The sequence below is a fragment of the Aspergillus foveolatus genome (genome assembly GCF_047715535.1).
Source record: "Aspergillus foveolatus strain CBS 279.81 unplaced genomic scaffold BDW70scaffold_20, whole genome shotgun sequence".
NCBI classification, from domain to species: Eukaryota; Fungi; Ascomycota; class Eurotiomycetes; order Eurotiales; family Aspergillaceae; genus Aspergillus; species Aspergillus foveolatus.
The window spans coordinates 210,206-233,329 of NW_027396084.1; the positions used below are offsets into that span (position 1 = coordinate 210,206).

The 23,124-nt window shown below is 50.5% G+C and overlaps 6 protein-coding genes across 6 annotated transcripts; 3 read left to right on the forward strand and 3 right to left on the reverse strand.

Annotated features, from left to right (window-relative positions):
• Position 1: 1 nt before the first annotated feature.
• Positions 2-3,424, reverse strand: BDW70DRAFT_42520 (uncharacterized protein). The gene is made up of 10 exons (XM_073743984.1): positions 3,053-3,424; positions 2,865-2,910; positions 2,604-2,754; positions 2,327-2,543; positions 1,703-2,279; positions 1,600-1,638; positions 1,467-1,535; positions 1,152-1,411; positions 408-1,093; positions 2-350 (listed from the first exon to the last, which is right to left on the reverse strand). Exons 1-10 carry the CDS (start codon positions 3,172-3,174, stop codon positions 307-309), a joined length of 2,211 nt encoding a protein of 736 aa, XP_073596597.1. The 5' UTR covers positions 3,175-3,424; the 3' UTR covers positions 2-306.
• Positions 3,425-5,544: 2,120 nt separating this feature from the next.
• On the reverse strand, positions 5,545-7,267 carry irs4. The gene has a single exon (XM_073742310.1). It carries the CDS (start codon positions 7,249-7,251, stop codon positions 5,593-5,595), a length of 1,659 nt encoding a protein of 552 aa, XP_073596598.1. The 5' UTR covers positions 7,252-7,267; the 3' UTR covers positions 5,545-5,592.
• Positions 7,268-7,844: 577 nt separating this feature from the next.
• Positions 7,845-11,380, forward strand: BDW70DRAFT_167779 (putative C2H2 transcription factor; the record flags this gene model as incomplete). Its single annotated transcript, XM_073742311.1, has 6 exons — positions 7,845-7,958; positions 8,046-8,262; positions 8,339-9,899; positions 9,960-10,226; positions 10,279-10,423; positions 10,476-11,380. The coding sequence occupies exons 1-6, from the start codon at positions 7,928-7,930 to the stop codon at positions 11,378-11,380; spliced, it is 3,126 nt and encodes a 1,041-aa protein (XP_073596599.1). The 5' UTR covers positions 7,845-7,927.
• Positions 11,381-11,756: 376 nt separating this feature from the next.
• Positions 11,757-15,013, forward strand: BDW70DRAFT_159422 (DNA ligase (ATP) DNL4; the record flags this gene model as incomplete). Its single annotated transcript, XM_073740690.1, has 6 exons — positions 11,757-11,821; positions 11,892-14,002; positions 14,050-14,181; positions 14,230-14,362; positions 14,408-14,513; positions 14,561-15,013. The coding sequence occupies 6 exons, from the start codon at positions 11,757-11,759 to the stop codon at positions 15,011-15,013; spliced, it is 3,000 nt and encodes a 999-aa protein (XP_073596600.1).
• Positions 15,014-15,847: 834 nt separating this feature from the next.
• On the reverse strand, positions 15,848-18,205 carry BDW70DRAFT_135105 (uncharacterized protein). Its single transcript, XM_073736625.1, has one exon. It carries the CDS (start codon positions 17,762-17,764, stop codon positions 16,289-16,291), a length of 1,476 nt encoding a protein of 491 aa, XP_073596601.1. The 5' UTR covers positions 17,765-18,205; the 3' UTR covers positions 15,848-16,288.
• A 1,019-nt stretch (positions 18,206-19,224) lies between these two features.
• On the forward strand, positions 19,225-23,101 carry BDW70DRAFT_135107 (putative C6 transcription factor (NirA)). The gene is made up of 5 exons (XM_073736626.1): positions 19,225-20,019; positions 20,076-20,130; positions 20,182-21,124; positions 21,172-21,540; positions 21,591-23,101. Exons 1-5 carry the CDS (start codon positions 19,867-19,869, stop codon positions 22,747-22,749), a joined length of 2,679 nt encoding a protein of 892 aa, XP_073596602.1. The 5' UTR covers positions 19,225-19,866; the 3' UTR covers positions 22,750-23,101.
• Positions 23,102-23,124: the final 23 nt, after the last annotated feature.

Consider the following 23,124-nt stretch of genomic DNA (forward strand, 5'->3'; position numbering starts at 1 on the left):
TTTGGGTCTCATCTGGCTGTCTTTGACCTTCTGCGATAGTAACATAAACCCATTGAGTAGATGATTCGTAGAGTAGTTTACAACATAGCGGAATACTGACGTAGGTCGTTAAAGATAAGAGGTTCTCAAAGCTGCTGGAATACTGCATTTTGTGCACTCAGTAGAAGGATGCAAATCAACGCAAACCGATTCTGTGGGTATACATCATCAGCAGCATTATTGAATTATGGTTTTAGTCAAAGTCCGTGGTCATCCATAAACCGCAACTCTACATATGCCCAACATGCAAATTCGAACAAGTCCCTTTCACCCCTGAAAAAACGCCGTTTGATATGCACCTTCGATGTCATCTGGGTTCGTCCTTAGCTACTTTGATCTTTGACACTAAAGTAAAAGGCCTTACTCACCTCTCATTCCAGTCAACGCCTCGTATGATATTGCATAATTCGACGCGGCACCTATTAGCCGCTCCAGACCTTGACGAAGTTCTTCAGTGAAGCTGTCTAACGAATAACCGTCTTGACTGCTACTTGTGCTGGTGCTACTGCTGTTGCCAGGTTCAACCTGAGCATTCTTCACTAGGTTCGCCTGGTAGAAGATCATGAGTAAAGCATAACTGCCCTGCATCATGCAACACGCGAAGGAGGGCATAGTTCTAGGGTATTGCCTCCGTGGTAATGATTGCAGGACTCGAGGGGGGTTGTTGCCGCCGCTGAGTGGCAGGGGTATAGGTAGAGATTCGAACATGTGCGAGATTAACAAGGATGCTTTCAGGCAGACCCTTGCTGAATGCTGACTGGTATAAGGGAGCTCGCTAATGAAGGAATATTGAGGCAGTAAGGGCTGGAACTCAGATGCTGATGAAGATGTAGAGGTTGACCGTGTATACTCGCTTGAAGAGGACTGTTGGAATTTGTCCAAATCGCTACAGGAGCAGCCGACGCTTGAAATTTCATTCGGATGCTCTGGGCTTTCGGCAGCACATTCTGGGACTGGGTCGTCAGAAGCATTTGCCTTGCTAAGATCACAATGCCTTTTGAGGAAAATCGGTATGTCTGAAAATGCTCTAAAACGGTGAATTTTGATTTGGGCGCTGGTGATAGGGTCAGCTCTTACTTTTAGTATGTTTGTGCGGCGGTTTAGGCACGAACCTGGATATCTTTATCCGTGCAATTGTACGGATACTCTGCGCCGTGATTCGCTCCGGGATACCGCTGCTGTTGCCAGACTGGGCAACTGAAGGGGGTAAGCTCGACCGAGCCAATAGCGCGCTGGTCCATGTGTCAAGTCGCTGCATGCTCTCTACAATGTATGGCATATTTGTCCTCGTTGGAATCCACTTCTTGACGTCGATAACAAATTGTGTGGCAGCTACCAGTATTTGTTGGGATTGGATAAATATGGACCAGCCCTGAGAGGATAACCAGTTAGACATTGCGCATGAGATATGTAGCGAGAAAACATACATTGGGATCAGCGGCGAACCTGGGGTAAGGCGTGACAAATTGCGAATCGTTGGCATCAATGGACAGAGACTGGTTTGAACATTAGAGAGACTCAACCAAGATCAGTAGCGAACTTCTGGACATGCGGACGTACTGTTGTGCTCACAATCGATCCCTGGAGGACGCAGTAGTACTATTTGAAAAGACAGGCAATCAGTAACTGGACTCCATGTGGGATAGATGATAGAGAGCATTACTGTCATCCACCAAGCCCTTCTTCGGGCTTCTGCCGTTTCATCGTACTCTTCGCCAAGGGTATGCAGTGACATATCCAGCGCTATTGCTAAAGCTTGTCCAGCACGGTACCTCATTTTCAGTAGGTTTCCGCGTTGGGTGTATTCATACACAGTAAGCAGCAGTAATGCAAGGATACTCTCGAGCTCAACTGGGGTATGAGGGTGAAGGCGTTCTCGGTTGATGCGTGGGCGATCCTTGAACGTTGTTTCAAAGGGGTTCGCAGGGGAAGCATGAAGCTCACAGTCAGATTCGACTCCGGCATTGGCCATCTGCGCAAACTTGTGCGCGTATGCCCGCCGTCGTATGACTGAGCGAGGTGACAACGGTTCCGGATCATTTGGATGTGGTATCAATGCTAAAATGGCGGATATTGCCAGACTGAGCGGGGAACGCGGCTGATAGGCGATGACTGGCTCCCCAGAAGGAGACTCCGAGTAAGGCTCAATGCAATCCAGGGGGCTGTCGATATAGGCTGGCCCTACCCTTGGTGGCAGGATAGGAAAATAGTTATGAATGAAATCGTAGTACGCATTCAGGCTGATTTCACCGTCAGCACAATCACATACTGGAGAAGTACAACCCACATGTCGTGTTCACTGCCATAAGTCCTAACCACGGATAGCGTTGACACGCTGGACGGTGATAATGATGGTGTCGGTTCAATTCGACCTTGACCGGTGTTGCCACTATCATTTGGACCAAGTAAACCAGCAAACAAAGATTGGAAGTCCGACGGGAAGTCTAGGCTTCTAAGCCCAGCGCCAGGACTGGAAAGTACATCAATCTGGCCAAATAAGGCAACTGCGGTGTTTTGGTTAGAGTCACCCTTGATGTAGAAAGTCGGCGGTTTGCTAGACTTACTGTCCTCCAAGCCAGGAGTCACCGGGGTGATGGTTTTTTGGACATCATCCTCGTGAACGGTGGCTTCCACAGGAAGGGCCTTTTTCTTTCTGGGCCTGGGGCCGCCTCGTTTACTGGGGATATACGAGCACGTTCTTTGCTTGCTCTGACACTTGATAGGAAAGATGGTCTTGGTCAGCGGGTCATACCTAAAGTACATTGACGGCCCAAGCTTGAAAGTGCTAGAAGGGTTGTTTACAAAGAGCAGGGATGGATACATACGTTGACGCAAGGATCCTGACCATCACAGCGCGTTCTTGAGGCACGACTGGAAATGGTTAGTGCAAAAAGAACCTAGGCAAGCCAGCAGGATGGGATTGGACACACAACAGGCTTTCTCCAGGCAAAGAGAAGGCGAGAAGGATCCACGGAAAGCTGGGGATTGCTGTAGAAGCCACGGCTGCCCTTACCATGATAAACAAGCTACTTTCACAGGTGGTTTTGCAAACTTCTTTCGGGGTTTGGAGTCGATAGACTTTGTACCGGGGACTGCCGAGGTGCCATAAACCATGATGAATAAGGGAAAATTCATCAGTCAAAGTCCTAAAAGGAGGTGTATGTTGTTGTGCATCACTCCGAGCGGGGACAGTAGTAGTGCGATGGCATACAATCCCCCCGACGGCTTAGCCACGGGGCAACCCGATTCTAAAGAACGAAATCGAGGCCCGAACGACTAATCTCAGTGTTTTGAAAGTGGTCTGATATTGGGGCGTGGATCAGCCAGCCGATTGATGCAGACTACTACTAGTAGACGAACGAACGAAGCTGCCCCAGGATCAAATCCCGAACTGTGAGATGTCAGGCCACAGGTTGGTCACTATTTGGACAGGGCGTTACCTTCCATTGGTCCAAGCTGAATGGTCGTTAGGTTATAGGATTCAGGCTAATGCCGGCGGTATGTATTGGCTATGGGTGGGCACTCTCCCTGTCTTAATAGATGCCGTCCTGTTTCCTGAAACTCCCGGGGTTTGGTCCTGGAATAAATTTGCAATGCAAACTTGTCAGAAGTGATGTGGTGGCAATATGCATTGTATGTATTTTAGCAAGGGTTTCAAGAAGCACACAAAACCAAATAGAAGCCAAGGATGGGTATGAAACACATCATCGTCCGGACAAAGGCTGGTTAAAATTCCCATTTTTTCCTCTTCCGGTTCTATCCAGATCACGTGCGCCGGCGCTTTCTCGGCGATGTCTCTCCCTCCTCATATAATATTTAGAGAATGGTCGATGGGTTCGAAAAGTGGATAGTATGTGGAGAAGCACCGGCATCTACATCCGGCCGTATAGATCTTCGGCCGATATCTCTCATGCTTGCCATATAGTACGATGCGCTGATAATAGGGCTTTTTGGGTTTAATTTTCGGGGTGAGGGTGATGGGGATGGTAAACCAATATTTGAAGCTGACTTCAGTGCGGAGTACACTTCTCGTAATTCATTTATTGTCCATTACGCACGGCTGGGAGTATGATTTTCCTGTGCTTGGAATAACCCACGCAAAGGGGCGTAGATGTAGGGGAATAGGTACGCTGTCCGACAGCCAAAGTCCAAGTATACACTCGCATCTGTTTGACGGTTCCACCGGCGGTCCATCCTCCGCATACGGCTCGTCAGACGGGAGTACCTGAGCGAGATGTTGAAGCCTTTGACCCGGACTGAGTCCTTCAAACAACACGGGCTGGTATCAATGAATGGTTCAAGGCCAGGAATTGTTAGGCTCTCTAGCGCAGCCTAGGCTATCGGCATCTGGTGGTATAGGAAGCAATCGCAGAATAGCAACCTGACAAGAGGGATGCTCCCTGGGCCAAGGAAGTGACGAAGCGTATCTATCCCAGTGATAGGACCATGGACTGATGAGGCTATAGAACCCTAGGCTGGGAGCTGCCTGGTAGTTGGGCTGGTGCAGCAGATCCCTCCACAAGCTCCGCAGCTTTGAGGCCGGTCGTGGGCCACAGCTGTTGGGCAACCCTGGCATGCATGAGATTCTCTCCCACGATAGGCTTTTCTCAGACCCAGCTTCATATGAACATACCTGAAAAGCTGCTTTGGGATTGTTCTCGCAGAACCAGTTTATAAGATGCGAGCCAGCGATTGGTCGAGGAAACGTTCGTTGCAGAGGGGATAATGGGAGTTTGCTCTGACGGCGCTGTCAATGCGTGTTCCGGTGCCAGTTTGCTTCTTGGGGCCTTTCCCTACGCTAAACGACTGTATGTGCTTAGTACACCTAATGTCTCAAGTCATAGAGGCAACCATTATTCAATCGTCCTGCGGTGGAGCCAGGGTATCATCATCAATACCATCACACACGCCTCTCAGGCAGTTGGGGCCGTCATGGATTAAGTAAGAGATCTCCATTTACCTGCTGGGGTTCGCCGGCCAATCCATAAAATATTCGAATCTCACAGGCACAATGACATCACTAAATTAGGTATCTGGTAGGAGCTCAATCCATTGCTCAATTCATTGTCTTTGAGCCATTGCAAAGGTTATGCCAGGGTTGGTGGATGAACCATAGTGGGCAGCTGCTGCAAAGCCAGGGATTGATTGGCAATCAGTAGCAGCACAAAACTAGGAGGCAATGAAACTCTGTACCTAGGTAGCTTCTTATTGAAGAAGCTGCGAGGTTGGTAAGCGGGATTGGAAGAGGGGGAAGATGGATGATGGGAAGAGAACACAAAAGGTGGAAGTACTGTTGAGGAACGAGCTGCCACAGGGGTTTGCCTCCTTGGTCCGTTGTATCATGCTCGACCACAACATTCTGCTCTAGCTCTGTCTGATAGCAATATATCTGACCTTGTACGCTAAGGGACCGAGGGGTCTTTTTTGGGCCAAAAATCGTAATGGTTGACATGTTTAGACCGTGACCCGGCTGGCTGCAAGGTCGATTTCTATTCTTTACTCTCCATCCATTGCAGGGTTGCCCCAATCCTTACTCTAGTGTAATATGAAGATCTAATGCTTGGTATTATGCGGTTCAAGAGAAATGCCAGGAACACGCGTAACGCTGGCCCACACGCTTTCAGGAACTACGGCCGGAAGCTTGTGCCCTCTCAGTTGCTGGTCAATCAGCCACATCCCCACGACAAACTCGGCTCGAGTCAGCAGACCGATCTTCTGCCCATCCACGAGGTTCCAGATCTGCTCGAGAACGTGATTCGGTAGACGACTCCTTGACCAGATATCTCGAACCACAAGGTTCACGACCATGTCTAGCGCGGCCGGAGGATACATTCCAGGCGGGGTCTTATCTGGCTCGAGATTCTCGTCTAGTACTTGGCTGGGATGTATGAGCAGCCCTTTGTTTGCAGCCCATACGCCCTCGTACCTCTTCCGCTCTTTCTCCGTAATCTCACTTCTCCATCTCCTGCGCTCTCCTTCGTTGTGCTTATGCGGGTGCTTGTTGATAATGTGGCTTTTGTGCTGACGGCGACGCTGCTCGTCTTCGTCGTCTGATTTGGCCTGTGGTCGAAGCGTCTCTCGCAGACCGCCTGGGCTAGGATTGGGCGTACGGTCCTTTTTATGCTGGACGTGCAATAAGGAGCGAGATCGTGATCGGCGCCTGCGTTGTGGTGGAGGTGGTGGCGGCGACTTTCTTGCCTGGAGTGCTCTGTTCGACGCTGTTGACGAAGCAGCGACTGCGTCCGAGGGCGCGTCTCGGCTCGCACCGGTGAGTACGCTTGTGCGACTGGCGTTGTGCGCCGGGCTGTACAAGGACACAACACTCGGGCTGGACGACAGCCCTGCTGGAGACTCGACGCGTCCTGGGGTAGATTGGTTTATGTACAGATCCTGCGCGGTTGCGGCTCGTCGTGGTGGAAGTGCTGGCGGCCGCTCTTCAGACAACGTCGCTGCAGAAGTTTTGGAGCGAAGAGGTAGAGGCGGTTTTCGAGCTTCATCATGCCGCAGTCCGTTCTCGAAGCGATGGCTGGCTGACTTCGACGCAGGTTCGCTTAGGACAGGGGACGGTTTCCGCGGTATAGGGGGCGGAACAGGACGCGGCTTCTTTATCGGCGGCCGGGGCGACGTTGAAGACTTGGAAGACGCGGACCTTTGATCAGAACCCGGTTTCGGCGGCGAGTGTTCTGGAGTCTCATCCTGATACGGGTCCAACAATCGCGGGTTTACAACTGGCTTCCGAACCGGGATCGGCGAGGACAGGTCTCGACTCGGTACTGCTCCATTTCGTTGCAGCCGGGCCCTTTGCACGTCATCACTCGTAGTCTTGCCGCCCGGGCCTTGTAAGCTTCCGGTAGCGATCTCAGCTGCAAGCAATTGCGGTGATTTCTGGCGAGTAATATCCGGCACACTTTCGTGGGCAGATCGTGGCCGGTCGCTCGGTGCGGTCGCGGTGGAGTTTGCACTAAACAGGGCGATTTTGCCCTTAATCGAACCGGGCTCTGGCAGTTCTGAAGGAGGATCGGGATCGGAGTCGAGCAGTGACACTGGTGGACGATCTGCCATCATCGGGGACTGCGGTCTGGGAGGCACCGCATGGCTGAAAGCGAGTAGAGCTCCCTGTAAGGCGGCAGCCGAAGCGGGCGGATTCACCGTACTATTATTTAGAGAGCGGGGAAGCACGACTCGACGGGAAGGCGTCGAAGGTTTGGCCATTCGTGGGACAGTCTAACTCTGGACCATGGTCGCGACGCAGATATCGAGCTTCGGCTTCGTGATCGTTGAATGATCGTTGAAGCTTTTGCGGGTCGATGATGATAGCAGATCGCTGTAAATAGGGGAAACGGGACGCCTCATATCGGCTAAGATGAGGCTGGTGTCAGCTCGGGTGCACGTTGCGCCCCCAAGAGCCACAAATGACACATGCCGCGTCCCAATTATAATAATAAATGTTTCAACTCCGTTATTCACGGCTGCGGGTTATGTATTTTGATTATTTTGATTATTTCGAATATTTTCATTATTTAATTCGTTGACCAAAGCGCATAATTATGCCGGTTCCAGCCAACTCGCCGAACCTATTCCCCATTTCGAAAGTTATATGACCCCGGGCCATTAGGCCCATTATTCACGGCTGGCTGGCAGCGCAGGGCTTCCCCGCATCCCCGGCCTTAATTCTGGGCTAATATCGAGCGACTTGTGCAAAAGGGTTGAACGTGTGATCGGCCCACATTATTCCTAAGGCTAGCTCTGGTCGGGAGAAACTCGTCTCTTTCGTGATGTGCCAGGACTCCTTCCCATGCCTTCCGTATCCCGATACCCTGCGCTACAATGCCACTCTTCTAACGATCTTGACTGAGCGTTGCGCGCTGAGGTCCGCCTATGAGACGCTATGACGGAGGAAAAGAGCGATATCGGCCAAGGTACGGAGTCCTTACCAGCGCTTTCGTCTCCGCACCCCCGCACTGTGTCGGTCAGTGACAGGACAGGAAATAACCGTTGAAGCACAGAAGGTTCAGACCCTCAGGAAATTGACTCCACGTCTAAAAGTGAAGGCGCCAGCCATGATCGCGAAGTGGAAGAGACCTCGTCCGCTACGGGCCAGACTAAATGCTCCATCTGCCAGAGTACGTTCAGGCGACCCGAGCACCTCAAACGCCATTTTCGCAGCCATACCAAGGAGAAACCGTTCGAGTGCACACAATGCGGACGTCATTTCTCCAGAACGTATGTTATAACGATCCTCGCTTCTCTTTAAACTTTCTACAGCGCTCTTGAGCCGTCCAGCTAATGATTTGTCCAGTGATACCCTCCATCGTCATGAGTTGAGTCATCACACCATCGGCGCCGATGGAGGGAAAGACCGCACGCACAGAATCACCGTCAAGACGTTCCGCGCTTGCTATAAGTGCGCGCTCGCGAGGGTACGTTGTAGCGGTGGCATGCCGTGTACGCGGTGCGAGACGAGGTCCCTCGAATGCCAGTATCCGACCGAGCGACGCTCCAAGGCCAAAATCCGAAAAGGCGCGACCCAGACCATGTCGCTGGACGACCGGGATCCGTTCTCTGGACAGTCTTCACATACCTTCTCCGTACAGGGCCCCGAGGCGTCCCGAAACGAAGGAAGGGGGACTCCTGACGTCCAATCGGGATATCAGATCAGCCAATTCCAGCTGCGAATACGCGCATCCCAGAATCCTTCCACGTCGTCTCCAAACGGCACAGCGGCGCCTGAAATGCCTGTCCGCTCGCAAAATCCGTTGGAAAATAGAGAAGAATCGCATCTCGTCTCGAGCCCGTCGCTAGTTCGACCGGATGTTACTGCTGTATCAGAGGCAATGCCACGGACATTTCCCCCGTTTGCCGGCGTTAACGGACAGTTTTATACACCGGCGCAAGTTCAGAATGCTATACCGATTGAGCAAAGACGGTTCAGCTACCCAGTGGGAAGTCGGCAACCTGAAATTCCTGGACCTGGTACTGCTGTTTCTGGAATTCCGGGCTCGCGCGATCAGCATGCACAGTTGGACTTCTCGCAGTCATTTCTAGGCCAATCCACAGTTTCTCCACTAAACTGGCTTTCTAGCGACCTGTTTCTCGAATCAGCTTCTGACCATGGCTTGTCATCTGGACCCCTTCAGCAGTCCTTTCAAACTGGTGTATTCGACAGTTCATTGGGCCAAACAACATGGTTGCCTCCAGTCATCAATGCGGAGCCTAACGGCTCGTCATTATCTGGAAGTATTTCTCATACAACTCCGTCTGCAACCACCTCGCTTGGCGATGTGGAAAGCCCAGGTAACCTCGTTCGAGGGCCGCGGCAATCTTCACAATCTGGACCATCCAAACGCCCAACCGATTACAATGTCGACGAACCGGTTGAGCGGCTTCATAAACAAAGGAAGCAGTCAACATGGCCCACCCAATTCGCGGAGCCCCTCGACATCTTTCTGAAGTTTCAGAACGTCAATTCGAAGCCTCGGTTTGCGTTTCCTCCGCCCAGCGAAGTGCAAACGAACACCATACCCGATACTCAAGTCAATTGCAAGCTTGAAGCTTTGACGTACGACCAGATACATGACGCATTCACCCGGTTATGCTGTACGCAGAATTTCCTATTCTCCAAGTTTGAAACGATCAATTTTCCTAGTGCACAAGCACTGTCGAACTTTCTTCACCACTATTTTCGCTTCTCTCATTCCCTATATCCGATAGTTCATACCCCTACATTCAACCCAAACAAATGTCATTGGATAGTCACGCTAGCATTAGCAGCAATGGGCAGTCATTCTGCAAACCTTTGTGAACAAAATGGAACTGCTACAGCTTTTCATGAATTTCTCCGTCGGGCTCTTTGCGTTGAGGTGAGATACACTAGCTATCATATCGTTTGTCACCATGACTAACTGAGGGCATGGTTCTAGAAAGAAAAAAGGCAAACGGAGCATCTGCAGCTCTGGCTGATTCAGGCAATGTTGCTGAGCTGCATCGGCAGACTCCACGGGAATAGTGAAAGTGGTAAACTTTCAGCACTTGCTGACTTTGGTGATCTTGTCAACCTCGCAAACCGCCAGAGACTACTATCACGCTCAGAAAATTCGAATACCTCAACAGATCAATCGTCGCCAGAGCAGCATTGGCTTCTATGGATTGAAGAAGAGGCCAGAAGGCGAACTGGATATGTGATATGGGTATGCGATACTGAGATCGTATTATTCTCCAACAATGCTGACTATGGCCTAGCTTGTGGACTGTACAGTGGCATATGAGTTTGATACGAAACCCTACTTTTGCCTCGATGACGGCCAAGCACCTCTTCCGTGCAATGAGAATATCTGGCACGCAGCCTCATCTCGTATCTGGAAAGGGCTCCGTGAAGAAATATCAGGTATTGCCGGCTGACATTGTTACATAGCATCTTGGCTAACTTAACCATTTAGAGCAAGAGAAGATCTCCCTCTATGACGCTGTGTTGATTCTATACATTGAGAAAAGGCTTGTGCCTGAAATAGGGGAACTGAGTCACATCTTGCTCATACATGCCCTATACCATCGGATGTGGGAGGTGGGCGACTATTTTCGCCGTCCGCTTTCATTCTGGAACCCGACGGCGAAGAAGCAGTCCCGAAAATTGGCGATTCCGTCAGGGTCTGTCTGGCTGCCAGGAATTCCGTCCTACTCAAAATGGCGCAATAGCGCGTGCGACTGTTTGGATATTCTCCACTGGACGGCCAATGGCACCATAGCCAAAGCAAACGGCCACGAGCATCCCACAATTCTGCACCTTCATACAGCTCGTATTATCCTCCTCGCGCCGTTCCGCGAGATTCGGCTCCTAGTGAATCTTCTGGCCACGCAAAAGGTCAATTGGGAGGACCGCCAGAAAGTCATTGAATGGCATTACATACTACGCTGGATAAAACACGACCAATACAAAGCGCGTCTGGCGGTCATTCACGCAGGATCGGTATTGTACCATGTTCGCAAGTACTCCACAAACGCATTCCACGAGCCAGTCGCTACGTATCTTGCGATTCTCACACTTTGGGCATATGGCCTGTGCTACAAGCAAGCATCTCCCGACGTCACGGCCACTCGGCACGATTCGTCTGTCGGGCCCAGCGTTATTAACCTTGACCAGCCATGCTCTGATGAGCTCGTGCAGTCTTTCGTTCGCGAAGGACAAAAGATGAAGGGAATGTTGACGAACGTAGGTGATATCTGCGCACCGCATGGGCCTGAGCAGATACTACGAGTGGGCTGCGAGACCCTCGGCCGTCTCCGTTCCTGGGGTATAGCAAAGGAGTTCATGGTGACTCTGATGAGGCTCGCTGAATTGGTATGATAAAGTCTCATTTTACACTGGGGATAATGGGCAACACATAGCCATCCGGAGTTCCTATCTGTAAATTAAGATATTTCTTCATTACATATCTCAATGATATCCACGATAGTTTTCAGCATACCTTTGAACATACGTAAGAAGGGCTGCAAGTGTAGTCTTGGACCCTGACAATGATGTCACATGCAATGTTATCGATAAGGAAGGTCTGGATGGAGCTGTAGCCTAGGAAGCTAGAACGCTGCCTGGATTCTCCAACTTCTGCTCTGTACGAAGCTCAGATGCGGGGAAACAATTCAAATCTAACGCTTTCCCCGACAGAGAGCCGCAAGTTCTCACTCCTTGGACAAAGTCATCGCACGAGAATAGGTTGCAAACGATGGATCCTGACCAGGACATGCATGATCAAGCCATGGCCGGGGAAGAGACAGACCTCGATGAAAAGTAAGTAAACTGATCCTTTACTTTTCGCTTTAAGTTACCAATAAAGCTGACAATTTGATTTTGGCTACAGGTACCCCAATCGCCCCCAAAACAAAGCTACCACCCTGCCGTTTCACGATCTCTACGAAACGCTTTTTCGTCCGCTCAGCGAAATAAAGAAGAAGCCCGTTGGACCAGCAGGAAACAGAAGAAAGGCCGGACCACATGGCCTGTCGGCTGCGAACCTGAATCCCATCGAAAGGCGACGCGATATAATAGAGCGCTTCATTTCAAGATGGAGGAAAGAGGTTGGCGATGACATATATCCAGCGTTCCGCTTAATTCTCCCGGACAAAGATCGAGATCGGGCAATGTATGGGATGAAGGAGAAGATAATAGGGAAAATGCTGGTCAATATTATGAAGATTGACAAAAACTCCGAAGACGGTTTCAATCTCTTGAACTGGAAACTCCCCGGTCAATCTGCTACCTCGAGCATGGCAGGCGACTTTGCGGGCAGATGTTACGATGTCATCTCGAAGCGGCCGATGCGCACGGAATTCGGGAATATGCTGATTGAAGAGGTTAATGAGAAGCTTGACAAACTGTCGAGTGCGTCCAAAGAGGAGGAGCAGTTGCCTATTCTTGCGGAATTCTACCGGCGCATGAACCCCGAGGAGCTAGCGTGGTTGATCAGGATCATTCTCCGGCAAATGAAGCTTGGGGCGACGGAGCGGACCTTTTTCGATGTCTGGCATCCAGATGCGGAAAATCTATACAGTATCTCGAGTAGTCTTCGTCGTGTCTGTTGGGAGCTACATGATCCCAATATCCGACTCGACGCGGAGGATCGAGGTGTGTCGCTGATGCAATGCTTCCAACCGCAACTTGCTCAGTTCCAGATGCAGTCGCTGGATCGTATGATTGCTCGCATGAGGCCAACTGAGGACGATCCTATTTTCTGGATTGAAGAAAAGCTCGATGGAGAGCGCATGCAGTTGCATATGGTGTCGGATGCTTCTGCGCCAGGGGGTAGAAGGTTTCGATTTTGGTCGAGGAAGGCCAAAGACTATACATATCTGTACGGAAACGGTATATACGACGAGGCTGGGTCTTTGACCCGTCACCTTAAAGATGCGTTTGCAGACGGAGTAGATAACCTCATATTGGATGGCGAGATGATTACGTGGAACACCGAACAAGATGCGCCTGAGCCCTTTGGTACACTTAAGACAGCTGCTTTATCCGAACAGAGGAACCCTTTTCGACAGGGTATTCATCCACTATTCAGAGTCTTTGACATTCTTTATCTCAACGGCCGAGACCTGACACGGTACACACTCCGAGATCGTCGAAATGCCCTGCAGAAAATCATAAAGCCCGTACATCGCCGCTTCGAAGTGCACTCCTATGAAGAGGCTACGACCAAAGCTGAGGTTGAAGCTTCTCTCAGAAAGGCAGTTGCAGAAGCTTCTGAGGGCTTGGTCCTGAAGAATCCTAGGTCGCCATACCGACTGAACGAACGGCATGATGACTGGATGAAGGTCAAGCCCGAGTACATGACTGAGTTTGGGGAATCTCTTGACCTCGTCGTGATTGGGGGCTACTATGGATCTGGGCACCGCGGCGGCAAACTCTCCAGCTTTTTATGTGGTTTGAGGGTTGACGAAGGACAATCTTTCCAAGGCTCGAATCCTACCAAGTGCTACTCTTTCTGCAAAGTTGGCGGGGGCTTCACGGCCGCTGATTATGCGAATATCAGGCATCACACTGACGGCAAGTGGGTGGAGTGGAATCCCAAGAAGCCCCCCACGACGTACATCGAGCTTGCAGGTGGTGACTCCCAGTATGAGCGGCCGGATATGTGGATTAAGCCGGAGGACTCCGTAGTTATCTGCGTCAAAGCAGCGTCTGTGTCAGTCAGCGATCAATTTCGAATAGGCTTGACGCTTCGGTTTCCCCGGTTTAAGCGGCTACGCATGGATAAAGATTGGAAGAGCGCGCTGTCTGTGCAGGAATTCTTAGACCTCAAGTCCCATGCCGAACAGGAACACCGAGAGAAAGAGTTCAATATCGAGAATTTCCGCAAGAAGCGCGTCAAGAAAACGACAAAAAAACCGCTTGCGATAGCAGGATATGATGAAAACGCTGAGGCTCAATACGCCGGTCCATCGGGACATATATTCGATGGACTCAATTTCTGTGAGCTCTTCTACCGCTCTCCTATTACTGGCGCTAAACTATCGTAGTCATCTTGACCGACTCGAACGCGCCCGTAAAGAAGTCAAAAGCTGAGCTGGAGAATCTGGTTAAAGCCAACGGGGGCAGAATCTTTCAGACGAATGATGCTGTACCTGATACTATATGCATTGCAGATAGGAGTAAGCCGTGTGTGCACTTTCACAAAGTGGTAGCTGACTTGCTTGCAGGAACGGTGAAGGCAGCGTCTTTGCAAAAGAGGGGGGATATCGATATTATCAGGCCGTCCTGGATTCTCGACTGTATCAAACAGAGCGAGATCGACGCGGGACTCCCAGACTTACTTCTTCCTCTCGAGCCTGGGTAAGAGATTGCAGACGGGTTGTGGTATTTTCTAACGCGATGCAGGCATATGTTCTTTACGACTAAAGAAAAGGAAGAAATTGTTGCAGATAGCCTGGATCAGTTCAACGATAGCTATACCCGTGATATTACTGTCGAGGAACTGCGAAACGTAAGTGCTGTACGAGTGGATAATTGATACCCACTAACATCAACAAGCTTCTGGATCAGATGGCAAAAGACGGAAAAACCGACAGCTCCTGCAGCCCTGAAGCCATACAGAAGGTCACAGAACACATCCAAGAGAAGGTGGACTCCGGGTGGACAATGCCATGTGGTTGGCTGTTCAAAGGACTGGTCCTTTGTTTCCCCGAGAACGAAAACGATTCGGCCTCAGAAGGCCCTGAGCCGAAGCAATCACAACGATTCCATCTAGCCCAGAACACGGCCAAATTCGCAGGCGCCAGCGTTACAACCTCATTAAAGGATTCATCTATTACTCATGTGGTCGTGGACCCAGACATCACATCGTCTGAAATATCCAAACTCCGTAAGACACTCTCAACGCGGAGGAAGCTCCCGCATATCGTCAAGGTAGATTGGATTGAAGACAGTTGGAAAGAGAAGACTCTCTTGGATGAAGAGCGTAAGCGCCCTCATTTCGTCCGTTGAGCAATAATGCAACATGTCTAACTCGGTGCAATCTGTTGGTCTAGGGTTTGCGCCGTCTGCTAACTGTTGACGAACATTACCCGTAGCCAATTTCACTGACGAGTGTCAATTTGCATCATGCTATACATTACAGAGCACATGTCAGATTACATGCCCAGATACCCCAATATTCAATTCAGGAAGGTCTGAGCGCCCGTCAGGGCCCTAGTTCTGAAATACATTTCCACACCCATTGATCACCTCATGATATAACCTCCCCATTCTCTCCTCTCCCCACTGGCAGTAAACAAATATCACCAGCTGGATAAGAGAGATGCCAATAGATACTGTGATTCAGCGCTCTAGTCGTAAACTTATGAGCCAAACGTAGGATGTAAGAGGGCACCTCAAAAACAAATCATGAACCGAGCCACCACAGTCTGAGCAGAGCAAGCGGACGCACCCTCTATTTTCTGCTCTAGCGAGCCTGGCGAAGGAAAATACATGTCATCCCAGGACGGAACCTGCAACCTGTTTTCTGTCCGTCTCGCGTTTCGCGAGACGTGCTTGGGACGTCCTCGATTGGGCAGAGATAAGGAGTAAGCAGTAGCCAGGCAAGCTTGATGGTCCATGCGGCGCTGCCCGGTCCTGCCCTGCTCTCCATACTGGTATTCTAGGCGCTACCCTCTAACGATACCAATTAGTTTTTCAGGTTTGATATGAAGGCTGGGGTTAAAGTACGGTCAGAGGCGTGGCATAGGATAAGCGGTGGTTAGATTACCCCAGTATTACTGTGCAACGTCGTCGTTAGTGGCACTAGGGCACGATATGTAGCGGCCTGCACCGCCTGCTCACCCTATTGGGAAAAGTGTAAATAGTGAATGCTACCATGCTCGGTAAGAACACTAGCATCATGAGATCAATGGGCTGCTCAGCAGAATCTTACGCAGGGAGGCTGTACACGGCAATAAGACGAGTGTCTAATCGGATGTATCTCTTCTATATTCGGTTATAGTCGGTATTTGAATAGGTTGAGAAGTAGAGGAGAAGAATAAAACAACAAGAAAAGTAAAAAAGATGGGAATCTTATTAAGCGCCCAAACACCCTAACCCTGACTCATGTATGTTGAACACCCTCCCACAAGCAGGTTACCCAAAATGCAAATACAGACCAATGTAGTAGAGCGCCATGATGCCCGGATATAGAACCGAACCGAACCGAATGTAGACGCCTGGCGCTGTGCATAGCCAAAGAAGGATGAGAAATATGAAGTAACAAGTGAAAGTAGGTGTAGATCAGAAAGACTCGATGGAAACTCCTATCCACCGGGCCGGGATTTCAGACTCGAGCTCCTCCTCCTGGTCGTAAACGTATGGGACGAATCTGGCCTGACTGCCCTTGCGAGGAGGTAACCAGACCTGGGCTCGAGTTGGTATGTCATCACGGAGTTTGCCTCGGCGTCTCATGTTCATCTCCAAGACGACTATGCGGAGGAAGTCGCTATTCTCTCGAGGCTCGCGCTGGCGGGACATTGGCGGTGCCTCGGGGTCAAACGGAGACGAGTGTCGGGAACGATTCTTCGAGCTGGAGAATTGGAAGCGCCCCATTCGGGACCCGCCGCTACCTGAACGATGATATGTTTGCATCTGGACTGATATTGGGCAATTGTGCGAGTCAAATGTGTCATGTGGTTGATCCTGAAAGCTGTACATCTCCGTAGGCGAAACCATAATTGGATTCAGGTACCGACGCAGTGCCGGAGACGGCGTTTCGTCCATTGGGGGCGGCCTCCGATCATCTGTCATTCCGGGAGTTATGCTTAACAATGAACGGGTGAGGAAATCATCGGGCTGAAGAGATGGTGATGCGAAGTTCGAGACACTTTGCGCTGCGGATTTTATAGCCCGCAGCGAAGCTGTTAGATTTGACTTGAATGAGCCTAGACGTACAAAAGATCGTGCGGTAACGAAGGGCTTGGAAGGCGTGGAATCCAATGGGGATGATTGACGACTAGTGATCGTGTGTTCATCGTCAGAGTCTGAATCCGTGTCTAAAAGTGGGTGGTTTGAGGCACAGTTCTCGCATTTGGGAGGGCTTCGGCGCCGAATCTTCTCAGATGGGCTTGATGGGCTTCGTTGGCTAGACGGAGTAAACGGTATGGAGAGACTGGACGGTGTTTCTACATCGGTATCCAGCGACGGTACAGACTCGGCTGAGACGGAAGGGGCAGAGTATGAAAACGTCTCGCTATCACAGTCGCTGGAAACAAACGATTTATCCGTCTCCTCCGGAGGGCTGAGCAAGATGTCCAGTGTAGAATTCCCTGTGCCGTATAGTGGCTGGTAATCAAGACCGTCCATGAGCAGCTTGCTGAAATCCTGCACATAATTTCCACGAGGCAACTTTCGAGACTCACGGGCAACGCGACTTCGTCGAGGAACGGGGATCGCAGTGGCTTCTAGGATAGACGCTACGGCTGTTGGTAGTGGCCGGTCATTCAGGGTAGACGACGAAGACTGGCGGGTCATTCGAGTTCTTTTCGGAGTTCTTGGATCATTTCTCGCCGACTGCATCTGGGCAAGCGTCGGCCGGTGGCCTCGTTTAGGAGGAATGACAACGGGGTCGGTGTGCATGCTCATGGGCTGGGCGTCTGGTGCTATTTCAAGCGCCATTTCATCCTGCCGTAGACTCATATCGACAGCGGACGGCGAACCCACAAGTTGTTTTGGCGACGATGCAGAGCTGAACAGGAAGCTCCTAGGAACCATCATGTTTACTTCTTGAGGCCGCAAAAGGTGTTTTTGGAGGCGTGTTCCAAGCCTGACGAGGCACTCTGATCGAGGGTCTGAGCGAGATACATGGATGGAACGAGAAGGGGGCGGCGAAGAGTCCAGTATACTTGGTACGGACGTTCGGCTTCAGAGGACAAAAGAGAGAAAGAGTTGCGGTGATGATAAATAATGTAGTGGTGAGTAGTAGCGTAGTGTTGTAGATCCACCCACGACCGGTGTGTTGGCACGTTAAGCGTGGAGGCCCGATGCGGGAGACCGCTTAGAGCTGGAGTCGGAAGGATGCAGGCACGCGACTTGCAGGTCTCACGGCCGGGAAGAACAGCCACGGGAAGAGCCTCGATGATCAAATAAAGAGTCTGAGCTAGCTGACGCCAGCAACGGATGGTCTGAAGAAAGAAGAGAGTGAAACAGCTGGCGGCGGATTGGGAAGAATGGAAGAATATGGACGGATAAGCATGATCTCAATCAGACTCAAAAAGATAAGGAAGATGCGGGTGTGACGGCATCCGCTGGTGGACCGTCCGTTTGGGTCTGTTACTTACCGTCTGCACATTACGGAACCCGGTATTATAATAACAATTAGTAATGCTCCGTCATGACTGCATGGTTTTTCATTGGCCAATACGATTCCGGTTTCTCTTCGAACTACCTAGTCTGTTTATTTGACAGCCAGCCATGACAGAGAAATACAGGTACTCTCAATACCCTTACTCTAAGTATGTCAACTTTAGTAGTCTTGTGGAAGAGTCGATGGAGCCAAAAAGGCCCAAAGCAGCAAATGATCACAAAGCCACATAACTAGCCAGAAAATCCATCCCCACGCAGGAACATTCCATTTCTTTTTTCCGGCCCACCGAGCGACCGCTACATTCCAGCCGAACGTTTCAACAGAGTCAGGGATAAAACTTGCTAAGTCGTTGCCTTGCTGATGCCTGCATGCCCAACCTCCTCGTTTTCCACCAGTTTTCCACTTCGCTGGTACATACAAATTCGAGGTATTACTAATTTATGAAGTGGAACGAGTGTCAGGGAAGGCTCGGCATCGATCATCTGACCGGCTCTTTGCACAGTAAACAACCAGATCTAACTTTACTGACAAAAAGCAAGCATTGCAGCATCTCACAGGGCAACTGAAAGGAAGACGGTGCTCCGAAGCTGAGGTCAAAAGCTCTGTGATAGTGTTCCCAAGTCCGCATCCTTTCCCAGCCATCGGCGGAATCTTGGCTTTCTTGCCTCTAGTGAAACCGGTGATCGTCTTGGTATCTCTGTGCAAGCATAGAAGCACATGCTATCCTCTACCCAAAGCTGTAAACCCAGTATGAGTGAAATACTTGCGTCGTGTACAGAGTAAGACAATAGATATAAAGAACTACCGCTCATCTGACAGAGGAGACTGAGTTCCAAGAGCTGAGATACTGTACTAACAAAGAACGGGCTTAGTCAGCTGGCTTATCAGACCAACCGCAGGAAATATGTTTGAAGCACATCACTAATCAGCCTGTCTCCGGCTTCGCTGAGCAGCTTGCTGCTATCTACTCCGTATCTTGCACGAACACTGGCCCAATAATCTTCCTTGCTCTCCAGCTGCCCGCAGTCTTTGGAGTCGGAAACGAATCCAGGCCCTCCACCAGATTCCAACTGTTCGGATTGCCTACCCCTCCGTCTCCGAAAGAGCCCGCCTCCACTTGCGGGTCGCGGGGATATCGTTATTCGATCTTGGTGAGAGAGCTGTGAGTACTTCGAGGTAGATATAGAGTCAATTTTTTGGTTGAGGGAATGGTCATCAGCGCATAGCCTGGTGCTATGCTCTACGCGCCGCTATCTTTATCGGTTTTACTCTACCGCGCATATCTGACGCATACGCCTATCATATCCTAGATCGTACCATTGCGAGCTATCGATAACCGTTTCGATGGTGTGCGCATCTTGTCAAGCCTCAGCTTCGCCCAAATCCTCGTTTCCGTCTCCTCGTCTCGTTCGCTATCTACCACAGGGAAACACGCCGAGCGTCCTCCTCCGATAAGCATGCGCTGTCTTGGTCTGTCGCTGTCACCGAACATATCTGTCTGGGCTTGATTACCATGGGGGAAAAGCTCGACGCGGAATCCTCTTCCGACGGACCTCACACGAAGTCCTCGTCCAAGGGTCAAGGGACCAGTACGGGCAATGCTCCAGCGTCGAAGCGACGCTGTGTGAGCACAGCGTGCATTGCTTGCCGCAGGCGGAAATCAAAGGTAACAAGTGCCGGCCGCTAGGTTTATATGCGTTCAAAGTTCTGACGTTGTTCAAGTGTGATGGAAATCTTCCAAGCTGTGCCGCCTGTTCCTCCGTCTATCATACACCCTGTATATTGACCATTCCTCAGCTACCCTCGGAAGATGGCTAATATATACTAGGCGTTTATGATCCAAACTCCGACCACCGGCGAAAAGGAGTTTACAAGAAGGATACAGACACATTAAGAACTAAGAACTCTACCTTGTTAACTTTGATTCAGGCGCTCCTCAACTATGAGGAGGAAGATGCCTTCGACCTGGTCCGCCAAATCCGGTCCTGTGATAACCTGGAAGACGTAGCGCAATCTCTCGTGAACCAGGAAAAGAGGTCGTCTGGTTGGCTGTCAAATGCGGTAATACCTGAAGAGAACGATATCGCGCAGACGGATCAATTTGAGTCTGAATTGGCCGGAAAGATGAGCAACCTCGTGCTAGACGGATCCCGCAAGTTTATTGGCGGGACGTCAAACCTCATCTTCTTACCACCCGGATCGGAACTTAACGAGTTCAAGCCTGGCTTGGCTACTAGCGGCGATCTGGAGGGATCCGTCACCCGGTGGACGACGGTTACTGATGATCAGCAGCTTATTAGCCATCTCTTGACAATGTACTTTTCATGGCATTATCCCTTCTTCACCACTCTGTCTAAGGAACTCTTCTACCGCGATTACTCCCGTGGAGTGCCGAGCCAGTACTGCTCTTCCTTGCTTGTTAACACAATGCTGGCCTTGGGGTGTCACTTCAGCTCCTGGCCAGGGGCACGTGAAGATCCAGACAACTCTGCTACCGCCGGTGATCACTTTTTCAAAGAAGCGAAGAGATTGATCCTTGACAACGATGAGCTTGTCAACTCAAAGCTTTGCACCGTGCAAGCTCTGGCTCTTATGTCCGTACGAGAGGCCGGATGTGGCCGTGAAGGGAAAGGCTGGGTTTATAGCGGAATGAGTTTCCGCATGGCATTTGACTTGGGCTTGAATCTTGAGTCTTCGAGCTTACGAGATCTCAGCGAAGAAGAGATAGATGCAAGACGCATAACTTTTTGGGGTTGTTTCCTCTTCGACAAGTATGGCGCTGTCAAAACTCCACACAGATAAATGCTAATTGGTCTAGATGTTGGTCTAACTATCTTGGACGACAGCCTCAGTTCACGACAGCGAACACAAGTGTTTCCCCAGTGGATATTCTACCCAATGAGGAATCAACATTATGGTCTCCTTACAGCGATACGGGGCCTAGTCGGGAGTATGCACAACCTTCGCGGACAAGGGCAGTCGCAGACCAGATTTCGAAATTGTGTAAGATCAGTGGAGATCTAGTGGTGTTTTTCTACGACCTTGCTCCCAAAGAAAAGCCATCGTCCAAGCAAATGGAGCTAAAGAAGCTAAGTGAGATTCATACTCGGTTAGAAGCTTGGAAGAAAGGCTTGCCGAAGGAACTTGAGCCGCGGGAAGGCCAGCTTCCGCAAGCGCTACTCATGCAGTAAGTTGACCTAGGGAGGGCAAGCGAGCATTGTACTTACACCATTACAGCATGTTCTATCAACTTCTCCTCATTCACCTCTACCGCCCCTTCCTCAAATACACAAAGTCGACCTCCCCACTTCCTCAGCATGTCTCCCCCCGCAAGCTATGCACTCAGGCGGCAGCTGCTATATCGAAGCTACTTCGGCTCTATAAACGCACATACGGGTTTAAGCAGATCTGCAATATCGCCGTCTATATTGCGCATACGGCCTTGACCATCCACCTTCTCAATCTACCCGAAAAGAATGCACAAAGAGATGTAATACACGGCTTGAGACATCTCGAAGAGATGGGAGAGTCCTGGCTTTGTGCTCGCCGGACGCTTCGTATTCTCGACATATCTGCCAGTAAGTGGCAGGTACAACTACCGAGGGAGGCCGTTATCGTCTTCGAACAGACACATGCTCGATGGGGCTCGTGGGGCCCTTGGGACCAAGCAGCATCGCCTTCAACAACCTCAGATTCACCACCGTCCGTCAGCTCCCAGTCTGTGGTCGCCGCCACGGACCTATCTCAACCTGTATCCCAGTCCGCGGGCAATCAGCCTGCCAATCCTTCTATGGGTACGTCTCCGAACCTAGCACAGCCCGTAGGCTCTCAATATTCTTCCGCGCCTTCTGGACCTGTCTCCGTATCTGCCATACGCGCTGTTCAACGATCTTTCAGTGCTCAACTTGCACGCAACGAAGCCCGACAACCTGAACCTACGTATCTAAGACCAGTCTCTACCAGCTATGGACCAGGTCCGTCAAGTCAGCCTCCACAAGAGCAGTGGTACAGCCCAACTGAGGCACAATTCCGAGCATTTTCCGCCGCTCACAGCATGCCTACAACATCCGCCCAATCTCCGTTGACCACGTTTGATACACCAGAAAATCTGGTTGAGGAAAGTCAGGACTGGTGGTCTCGCGACGTTAATGCGCTACAACTCGGGGCCGAAGACTGGAGTCAGAATTGGAATAATGGTCTTCCCACTACATCGGCCGACTGGCGCTATGTGAACAATGTCCCCAACATCCCTTCTACATCTGCGCCGGATGCCGGTTACAAGCCTCCACAGCCACCTCCCAACATGGCAAGACCGAATCAATATCCAACTGATCCTGTTGCCAACGTAAACAGCAACCAAACCAACATGATTTTTCCCGGCAGTTTTCAGCGATAGCAGGCCTATTCACCGCTGCGGATGAATGCTCTTCATGGGCTTGGTCTTGACGACGAATAGACTCGGAGTGCATGATTTTATGACGTGATTAAGATAATTTATTCACCCAGGCGACTCTTCATTAATATATGTATCATGCCCTCTCCATTTATAACTGACCTCGCACTGGCTGTTCGTGGAATTGAGTCTCAGGCCTTTGTTCTATATGTTCGTGATATATGCCTTACACTTTATACTTTATACTCCCTATTCGTGTTCATCTTTTTCTCATCTATCATATATCTACAATAACTTAAAGTTTTGGGCTAACCAGAACGAAATCGTTCAACAATAGAAGGCAGCACTAGCTTAATCTTTCAGGGCAGAATGGAACAC

Excerpts from the sequence above, each read along its gene's own strand:
- BDW70DRAFT_135105 (XM_073736625.1), bottom strand. The coding sequence starts at position 17,764 with ATGATGGTTCCTAGGAGCTTCCTGTTCAGCTCTGCATCGTCGCCAAAA.
- BDW70DRAFT_135107 (XM_073736626.1), top strand. The coding sequence starts at position 19,867 with ATGGGGGAAAAGCTCGACGCGGAATCCTCTTCCGACGGACCTCACACG. Across the intron at positions 20,131-20,181 it reads CTCCGTCTATCATACACCCT|GCGTTTATGATCCAAACTCC; the intron begins GTATATTGACCA and ends AATATATACTAG. Across the intron at positions 21,541-21,590 it reads CCGCAAGCGCTACTCATGCA|CATGTTCTATCAACTTCTCC; the intron begins GTAAGTTGACCT and ends ACACCATTACAG.
- irs4 (XM_073742310.1), bottom strand. The coding sequence starts at position 7,251 with ATGGCCAAACCTTCGACGCCTTCCCGTCGAGTCGTGCTTCCCCGCTCT.
- BDW70DRAFT_42520 (XM_073743984.1), bottom strand. The coding sequence starts at position 3,174 with ATGAATTTTCCCTTATTCATCATGGTTTATGGCACCTCGGCAGTCCCC. Across the intron at positions 2,911-3,052 it reads AAAGTAGCTTGTTTATCATG|TCGTGCCTCAAGAACGCGCT; the intron begins GTAAGGGCAGCC and ends AACCATTTCCAG. Across the intron at positions 2,544-2,603 it reads GACTCCTGGCTTGGAGGACA|TTGCCTTATTTGGCCAGATT; the intron begins GTAAGTCTAGCA and ends AAAACACCGCAG.